General features: G+C 31.5%; 1 protein-coding gene across 1 annotated transcript; it reads left to right on the top strand.

Annotated features, from left to right (window-relative positions):
- Window positions 1-8,905: 8,905 nt before the first annotated feature.
- Window positions 8,906-10,115, top strand: LOC149562242 (metal tolerance protein A2-like). Its single transcript, XM_089827948.1, has 2 exons — window positions 8,906-8,936; window positions 9,232-10,115. The coding sequence occupies exons 1-2, from the start codon at window positions 8,906-8,908 to the stop codon at window positions 10,113-10,115; spliced, it is 915 nt and encodes a 304-aa protein (XP_089684074.1).
- The last annotated feature ends 252 nt before the right edge of the window (window positions 10,116-10,367 follow it).

Here is a 10,367-nt window from a genome sequence, read left to right as displayed (position 1 = left end):
TTTTTGTTTGGTCCTTTATGAAGTGTGTTGATGATTTTGGCTCTAATAGTTTTTTCTAACGTGTTCATCATATCTATTGGAACCAAAGATCATTGTAGTTTGTTGGTATGCTTGTGGTGGTGTGTCCCATATTAAATCTATTTTGGCTAATATGTTTATGGTGGGGGTTTGGTATATATGGATAATTTTAAGTTGTATTTAGTCATTTGTGAGTATCAATTGTGCATGTGACCATTGCAATGAAAGAGAAAACATACTTAGATAGTTGATTGAGGAGGTGTAGTTAGTTCCTAATTAAAATTGTAAAGGATTAACAATATAATTTATTTTATTTTTATTTTTATTATATTGGAAGTGAGCCATTTTGTATTTCATGGCATCTCTATTGAGCCAAATAGCTTGCCAACATTACCCCTTGCTTAGGCAGTTAGGCTTATTATACAAAATTACCTAATTTGTGTCACCTTAATTGACGTTGTTATTAGCTCATGAGAATTAGATTCTTTGTGATTTTTCTTGATTAGGTTTTCTACATAAAATTTGGTTTTGATTTTGTTAGAGTATATGTTCTTTTATTCTTATTTTTTGATGGTTTATTGTTGTGCTTTAAACAAAAGATCTTAATTTGTTGTGTACGAATGTTAATTTTTAACTAAAAATTGGAAACATTTTTTAGTTTGTGTGGGAGTGAATGATTCACCCACTCACATTTATTTGGCTTATTCAAAAATTGATATCATAGATTTCTTCTTTTTCTTAGAGTTTAACTTCTTAAGGTAGATTCAATGAAACTCAAATTGAATATCCCTATGTTTATTGGATCAAACTACAGTTTATGGAAATATTAAATGAAAGGTCACTTGGTACTAGTTGAAATTTACAAGAATTAGAATCATGTTGAGATGAAGTATGTGCTCCCTTAGAATGGATTACAAACCACATATGAGATTGAAATTTACGAGAAGAATGAGAAGGAAAGGTATTCTCTTACTAGTGCTTTATCTATTTTAGAACTTTCTTAGTTATTTTGTTTGAAGATTTCTTATGAAGTTTGGAAAAAGTTGAAAGTGATCTATGAAGGAAATGGAAAAGTAGAATTATCAAGGAAGTTAATTTCTATGAGACATTATGAGAACCTTCAGATGGAAGAGGTTGAAGGTATTAAGGGTTATTTCCAAAGAGTTGAGTGTGCAATTAATGAAGTGAAGGATCAAAGTGAAAAAATATCTAATGGAAACTTTATGGATAAAATCTTGATGATATTGCATGATAGTTATAGTCATAAGGTATTGGCTATTGAAGAAGTGTATGATGCACATACAGTTACCATAGACAAGTTTTTAAGTAATATGATAACATTTGAGTTGAGAAAATTTGTGATGCAAGGGTCATATTAAAACTTCAAGAGCCATCAAATAAATAATGTATTTCCATCTTAAATAAAATTTATTCAAAATTATAGAGGCATATATACATATCTCCCAATATAATCATCCATCAAATCACCATTATCAAATAACAAATCAATCTTGAAAACATAGATTTCAATTCTGTCATTCGAGATAGGCTTGCATACAAAGATTCATAAATTTTTAAAAATATGTTATTTATTAAATCCAAATGTCAAAATTTTAAAAAATTAGCTTTCCAAAAACATATCCAAAAATCAGAAACATCTAACAGTTAAATCGAAAGTTATGGTCTCAACACCGAGACCCATTTTTTGTGACTTCGTTGAAGCTTGTTAAAAACCAGTTTTCACTAAAATGATCATAACTTATTAAAAATGTAACAAAAATGTCCCAAATAAATTTCATTAGAAATGTGATCAATTCCTCTTTTGATAAGTATAAGTTTCATCCCTTGAAACAATGATTAACTATTTGTAAATATTGCTTCAATATGACTGTAATTTGAAAATATGAAAAAACTTGTCATCCATAAAACTCTCAAAACTTTATCCAATCTGCATGAAATAACTCAAACCAAAAGAAATGGAAGGATTATTCATTTTTTATATTCTACCATATCAATAACACATCATTTTCAGGTTGTACATGGATGTACAAAGCCTAAAAATAATAAGAGAATTAGAAAGTCAATCAAAACATCAAGTTAGAATCACTCTAAATTTGCTTCAAATGTTACTAATCCCTTCCATTCTGATTTGGTTCAAAATTACAATGAATTTTATAGTTTATTGTCCATTTTAGACCTTAATAATACCACTCATGACCTTTGGACTTCCTTTTACAACTTTAATGCAATTTTACATTGTTGCATTTTTTGCAGCTCTTTACCTTCTTGAAATATTTTGAGGCTTTTGAAAAATGTGATGCCATGAATTTTCATAAAAATTAAATAGATATTGAAATGAACATTTAATAACCTTTTACATGGTTATTATCCTTTCAAGTTTCATTTTATAACTTTTGACATATTAATCCAATTGGGACCTTAACTATGACAATGTGGACAACATTACATTTTTTGTTACTACTTTTCTTTTCAATTGGATTCTATTACATAAAATTAAATTGAAACATATATGAATGAACATAAATCATTTTAAAAATAAATTATTATCTCTTTTAGTTATATGATTTCTATGTGGTCCCACACCATACTCTTGAGCTTGAAAAATTTCCATGTCCCATGGAAATGTGGTGGTGATGCAAAATAAACTTTGCCTCTTTGCCTCCATCTAGCTTTGATGCCAATTTTGTTCTTTCTATCAAAGAATTATGATTCTCATCAATGGAATTTAAGTGTATTCCTCCAAGGTTTTATAAATATCAAAAGTTCACTCCTCCATGTTGCATCACACACAAACAACTTGCCTCACCTAGGAGTCCTATGGACTTGGACTATTTCCTATGGCCCCTTTTGGTATACCTCCATGTCCACCTATTTGAAACAAGTGAATCTGAACCTGCAACCATGTAACTTCACAACAAGAATCAAAATACCCAATACTACTTGTTGTAGATTGTCTTCTATCTACACACTCAGAATCTTCTTAGCTCTGATACCAATTTGATGCAAAGATCATATTAAAACTTCAAGAACCCATAAATAAGTAATGTATTTCGATCTTAAATGAAATTTATTCAAAATTCTAGAGGAATATATGAATATATACCAATATAATCATCCATAAAATCACCATTATCAAATAATAAATCAATCTTGAAAACATAGACTTCAATTCTGTCATTCGAGATAAGCCTACAAACAAAGATTCATAACTTTTTAAAAAAATGTTATTCTTCAATCCAACCATCCAAATTAGATAAAATTAGGTTTGAAAAAACATATCCAAAAATTAGAAACATCCAATAGTTGAATCTAAAGTTATGGTCTCAACACCAAGACCCATTTTCTAAGACTCTGTTGAAGCTTGTTAAAAGCTAGTTTTCACTAAAATGGTCATAACTTATTCAAAACATAACAAAAATGTACCAAATAAATTTAATTATAAATATGATTCATTCCTCTTTCTAGAAACATAATTTTCATCCCTTGAAACAAAGATCAACTATTTGTACACATTGCTTCAATATGACTATAATATGAAAATCTAATAAAAACTGTCATCCATAAAACTCTCATAACTTTCTCCAATCTGCATGAAATAAACTCAAAAAAAAAGAAATGGAAGAATCATTAATTTTTTGACTCTACCATATCAATAATACATCATTTTCAGGTTGTACATGGATGTACAAAGCTTGAAAACAAGTTAGAATCACTCTAAATTTGCTTCAAATGTTACTAATTCCTTCAATTCTTTTGAGGCTTTTGAGAAATGTGATGCCATGACTTTTCATAAAAATTAAATACATATTGAAATGAAATTTTAATAACCTTTTACATTTTTATTATCCTTTCAAGGTTCATTTTACAAATTTTTACATATTAATCCAATTTTGACCTTAACTATGAGAATGTGGTCAACTTAATTACATTTTTGTTACAACTATTCTTTTCAATTGGATTTTATTACATAAAATAACATTGAAAAATTTATGAATGAAAATAAATCATTAAAGAATAAATTATGATCTTTTTAAATAATATTATGGCTATGTGCTCTTGCACCATACTCTTGAGCTTGAAAATTTTCCATGTCCCATGGAAATGTGGTGGTGATAACCTACAAAAGGAACTTTGTCTCTTTGCCTCCATCTAGCTTTGATACCTTTGTTGTTCTTTCTATCCAAGGACTATGATTCTCATCAATGGAATTTAAGTGGCTTCCTCCAAGGTCTTATAACTATCAAAAGTTCACTCCTCCATGCTACATCACACACAAACAACTTGCCTCACCTAGGAGTCCTCTCTTGCCTCTCTCCCTAGGTCTTTTGGCAACTAATAGAGCATCTCCTATGGCCTTGGACCATCTTCCATGAACCCTTTTTTTATACCTCCATGTCCACCTATCTAAAGTGAGTGAACTTGCACTTATAACCAAGTAACTTCCCAACAAGAATCAAAATACCCAACACTACTCGATGTAGATTGTGTTCTATCTACATGCTCAGAATCTTCTAAGCTCTGATAGAAATTTGATGCAAGGATCATATTAGAACATCAAGAACCCTCAAATAAGTAATTTATTTCCATCTTAAATAAAATTTATTCAGAATTCTAGAGGCATCTATACATATCTTCCAATATAATCATCGATCCAATCACAATTATGAAATAACAAATCAATCTTGAAAACATAGACTTCAATTTCGTCATTCGAGATAGGCCTGCATATAGAGATTCATAAATTTTTAACCAAATATTATTTCTTCAATATAACCATCCACATTAGGATAAGTTAGGTTTCCAAAAACAAATCCAAAAATTATAAACATCCAACATTTGAATCCAAAGTTATGATCTCAACACTGAGACCCATTTTCTGTGATGCCATTGAAGCTTGTTAAAAACCAATTTCCACTAAAATGGTCATAAATTATTCAAAATATAACAAAAAGTACCAAATAAATTTCATTAGAAATATGATTCATTCCTCTTTCTAGAAATATAAGTTTCATCCCTTAAAATAGTGATTAATTATTCATACACATTGCTTTAATATGATTGTAATTTGAAAATATGAAAAACCTCTCATCCATAAAACTCTCATAACTTTCTCCAATCTGCATGAAAAAAATTAAAATGAAAAGAAATGGAAGGATTATTCATTTTTTTAGTCTACCATATCAATAATATATCATTTTTAGGCTATAAATGGATGTACAAAGCCTAAAAAAAATAAGAGAACTAGAAAGTCAATCAAAACAAGTTGTTAGAATCACTCTAAATTTGTGTTCAAATGCTACTAATTCCTTCCATTATAATTTTTTTTGAGATTAAAATAAATTATATATTTTATTGGCCTTTTTAGGCTTATTGAATACCACTCATGACATTTGAACTTCCTTTTACAACTTTAATGCAATTTTACATTGTTGCATTTTTTGCAACTCTTCACGTTCTTGAAATCTTTTGAGGCTTTTGACAAATGTGATACCATGAATTTTCATAAATATTAAATAAATATTGAAATGAACATTTAAAAACCTTTTACATGGTTATTATCCTTTCAAGATTCATTTTACAACTTTTGGCATATTAATCCAATTGGGACCTTAACTATGACAATGTGGACAACATTACATTTTTTGTTACAACTTTTCTTTACAATTGGATTCTATTAAATGTTTTAACTACAATATGAAAGGTAAAATATAAGAGGGGGTGGGGGGGTCAATCAGTGCTTTAAACTTCAACCCATAAAGACATTCACCATACACCCATCTCACATATTCAATAAGTAAACTTAAATACCATGTAAAGCATATACATCTAAAGCATGTAAACAAGTAAGCATTCACACATATATGACACAAGATATGATTACCCAAATACCCTCCAATGAGAAGGTAAAATTAGGGTGGGAATGACACCCACAAATCTTTACTACTGCAGTAATAAAGTGTATCCAATGAATGTTACAATGTTTGATCATGAAACATGATCTACCCTGTGAAAGGTATGCCCTATTAAAAGCTTACAAAGACTGTTAAGTCTTACCTTGTTAAAGGATTTCAACACCCTATTAGAAGTGTGACTAGTTAAAGGACTTCAACTCACAATTAAGCAAGCACCTTATTATAGGATTTCAATATAGCTTGTTAGGACTACTTTGTTAAGAGATTTAACCAATTCACCTGTTAGAATGTCTAAACAATGATCTTGCAATTAGCACTCTATTGCTTGATGTCATATCACCTCTATACTAATGTGTACTTGATCCTTCTTGATCAGATGTCTCTCTACTATTCATTTTTCCCTTCCTTTGTTCTCCTTTAATTGATTTTGCAATTAAATTCAGATCATAATACCTTGGTCACCATGAATGTCCTGTTTGCACATGCAAACTCTCCTTCTCTTTCCTTGATCATTCATTCATTCCCTCATGAAAAGTTTAGGGTTTTTCCTCCTTAAGAAGACCTAGGTGACTTAGGGTTAGGTATGAATCAATGGTTGTGATTCATCTATATTACTACTTAAACCTTCCCTTTACCTAATTGGATGCATGTAATACATAGGGATTCCCATTTAAGATTCATCCTTATCAATGAAATATCATAATTCAATCCTTAAGTGGACCCAAAAATGGTTTACATAGTAGTTTGTGCCAATACAAATAACTATGACAAAACTATGTTACTTGGAATTTGAAGTTCTTGGTGTTGAACACTAACTATGACTTCAATACTATCACTCAATAATTGAATGACTTAGGATGCGTTGCTTGCTTAGCTCCTAAATCACTCGACACATACTGTCTGCTCAACACTTGAGTGACTTGGCACATGAGTAACTCGGCACTCATTATTTACTCAACATTCTCTAACTTACATGTTGTGCTTGGCATATGTTACTTTTTTCAACATGAAATAAGTAAATGACTTAAGTGTATAGATAGTCACTTGTCAAAACTAATATGAGATAAACAATCTCCCCTTTGACATGAGTGACAAAAACACTTAGTCATACATTAATTATCTTATTCTTAGGAGCATAACATAGATGTCTATTTGTCTTCTATAAAAAATTTCAAAATATCAAAATTTTGCAACATGACTTATACCTCAAAATTTTATAACTCTAACTCCTCTTGAGTTGTTTGATCTATTTTATACAATAAACTGTATCAAAATCTTGCTCCTGCTGAGTAGATTTGCAGCAATTGATACTCTTTCTCTTACTCCTTTGTTTCTTACTCCCCCTTTGGATATATATCTTTTTTTTTTGGTTTCTTGGTGTTATAATTGCTTTGTCCCCCATGGCTCTTTCTCCCATTACTCTTACTTCCCCCTTTTGACAATGATATCAATGGGTTATACACTAATAGTGTATTTGTCCAAAAATGATTTATGGACCTCAAGTATAATTTTAAGGGCTACATCCTAGTTATCACAAGCTACCTCCAAAGGCTTATTTTGGATGGAAAGCTTGGCACCAAGGTGGACTAAGCTGGCTAATGTAGAAAGATTGAGGTCTTTCTTTATAAGTGTTTCTACATAGCCTAGTTTCTTGTGTAAAATCTCCATATGAGGAGTCAATGTTTACTGAATTGTTGATTAGTTAACCCTTATGTTAGCTTCATCTACTAGTAATGATGCTAACTGACTTTGGTATTGCAATAGGGTCCTAAAATATTTCTCACTTTAAGTTAGAGACTTGGACAATGTTGCACTGGATGACTGCATTTGGCTCTCCAAACTCAGGATGTGATTCCTTATCTCTTGTGTGAAGAGTGTAAGATTACATAGTTTGGTGTATACATAGAAAATGTTTCTCTAGTAACTTCTTCACACCATCTATCTTAGTTGCCAACACAACCTATCTTAGTGTAATATCACTAGATATCTTCTCATTCACCTTGTTTTGAAACTTCTTTTCAAACCATTCTAATAGTTTGACATTAGTATCTAGGTCTGTATCACTTACTCTTTCCACTATATTGGTCAATTGTTCAATTATAAGCTTTGTTTCATCTAGAGTAGGCAGAGTGAATGCATCTAAGAAAATTTCTTTTATATCAATCAAAGCTTGCTTCTGCCTATGCTCCCTTCTAAGCAATTCTTGATATTTCTTCTTTGCTAGGGCTTCTTGTAGTATACTAACTTGCTCAATTACGATTGTTGCATAATTAAATTTTGGTAATACAATCTCTTCATCTAGGATAAAATCTCCATAAGTAATAACCTCTTGTTCCTTAGATGAGCTAGGACTTGGCATTGAAAATTGTAATGGTGTAGCATCTATGATTGACCTCTGAAGAGTTTGACTAGAAGGAATACTAGATTCTGGTAATGTCACTAGTTCTTGGATTTCTACTAGCTCCTTTAGCTTGGGTGTAAAACTTGTCTCTTTAGACTTGTCCTTTTTGACTTTATGGTCTCAGTTGTACCTTGATCTTGTGCTGGAGGTGCAAGTGTATCTACCTGACCTGTTTGGCTTTGTGTCCCATCATTTACTCGTGTTTCCACCTTGTCTTCTCCAACTATCTCAATCCTATCTTTTGTAGGTTCTTGTACATTTTCTAAGATTGGAGTTCCTTCCATGAGTGTACTTAAAGTGAAACCTACTATCTCCTTCCTTTGATGTAAAACAATGGGTTGTGAAGTTTGTACACTTGTGACTTGAGCAGTAAATATACACTAGTACATTTGGGGGTCATTTTCGACCAAATTTTTTGACCAAAGGCCATATTGGCCCATCATTTCATGTTTTTTTAGTTTTTATCCTCATTTTAGTCAAAATTTCAACTAAACTAGCGTTTTATGCTCGAGTTGGTCAAAATTTCAACCAATGCAGGTTCATAACCAAAAAAATGGAGAAAATTTCCAAGAGATCTTTTAGAGGTAAAATGTTTGAACACTAAATTTTTTGTAGTGGCTGAGTAGGGAACAAAGATAATGCTTCAAGATGCTTAGTGTTCTTTTGTCTACATTCACCCACCAAAACTTGCCCTCTACACATTCATCCGCCCTCTGTGAGTGTTTGTTATTGCTGACCAAGGAATACATTTATAGCAGGCTACAATTCAAGTATTTGTCATTTTGGATCGAGAATATCTTTAGCGAGTTCCATTTTACATTTCTGGATTGATCTCCTTGCTCTTTATTTTATGAGATAACCTAAGTAGACTGTAAGTAGATTGTGTGCTGTTGCTTCATGATAAGGTTTCAGTTCATGGTGCCCTTATGTTTTCTATTGCTACAGTTGGACTTGTTGTAAATACTATCATGATTTTCTTGCTTGGTCATGGCCATGATCATGATCATAGTCATGGCCACATTCATAGTAAAGGGCATGACCATCATAATCATGGGCATGATCATGTTGAGAAGGCTAAGCACAACCATAATCCTAAAGTTAAGCATGCTCATGAACATGCCCATAATCACAAAGATGTCAATGAATGTAGTGCTTATGAACATGGTCACCATGACCATGAAAAAATAGACCTGATCAAACCTTTGCTTCATGATGTAGAAGGGGCCGAGTATTCAACTCATGATCATAATGCCCATTCAGAGGGGGATAGTGTTAATTTGAATCATGACGTGGTAGGGAAAGAGAAATATTTTCATTCAGAGTTCAATATAAATGTGCGAGGTGCCTACCTTCATGTTTTGGGGGATTTGATTCAAAGGATTGGTGTCATGATTGGAGGAGCAATCATTTGGACATATCCCCAATTGCAAATTATTGATTTGATATGTACACTTTTCTTCTCATTAGTTGTACTAGCAACCACTATAGAGATGTTGAGAAGTGCATTGGAGGTTTTGATGGAGAGTACACCCCATAAGATAGATGCTAGGGAACTTGAAGAAGGGTTGTGTTCAATTCCCAGTGTTTTAATAGTGCATGAACTACATATTTGGGTCATTGTAGTTTGGAAAGTCTTATTCGCATGCCATGTGAGGATTTTGGCAGATGCAAATACTGAAATGTTTCTTCATAGGGTAAAATCCTATATTGAAAATGAGTACCAAATTAGTCATATCACCATGCATATTGAGAGAGAGATTTGATAGACATTTATGCGTATGAATATAATCTTTTTATCTGTAGTGGTTCGATATTTAATTGTGGTTCCTATTCGTGTACTTTGGTTTTCCTCCAAGTTAGAACTTACATTTGATTTGAAATTAAAAAGATGGGAAATGTGCCCTACTACTAGGAAAATTTCAATAACTATTTGTATGATCATTTCATTGGATGTCTATGCTTTTAATTCATATTATTCTGCAACTTGAATATGTAGGCCATGCTTTGTTGGATAT

Source organism: Cupressus sempervirens, chromosome 4, assembly GCF_028749045.1.
Source record: "Cupressus sempervirens isolate cs-2001-9-10 chromosome 4, ASM2874904v1, whole genome shotgun sequence".
Classification (NCBI taxonomy): domain Eukaryota; kingdom Viridiplantae; phylum Streptophyta; class Pinopsida; order Cupressales; family Cupressaceae; genus Cupressus; species Cupressus sempervirens.
Note: the sequence above shows the minus strand (reverse complement) of the source record. Positions and strands in the feature narration are given on the sequence as shown.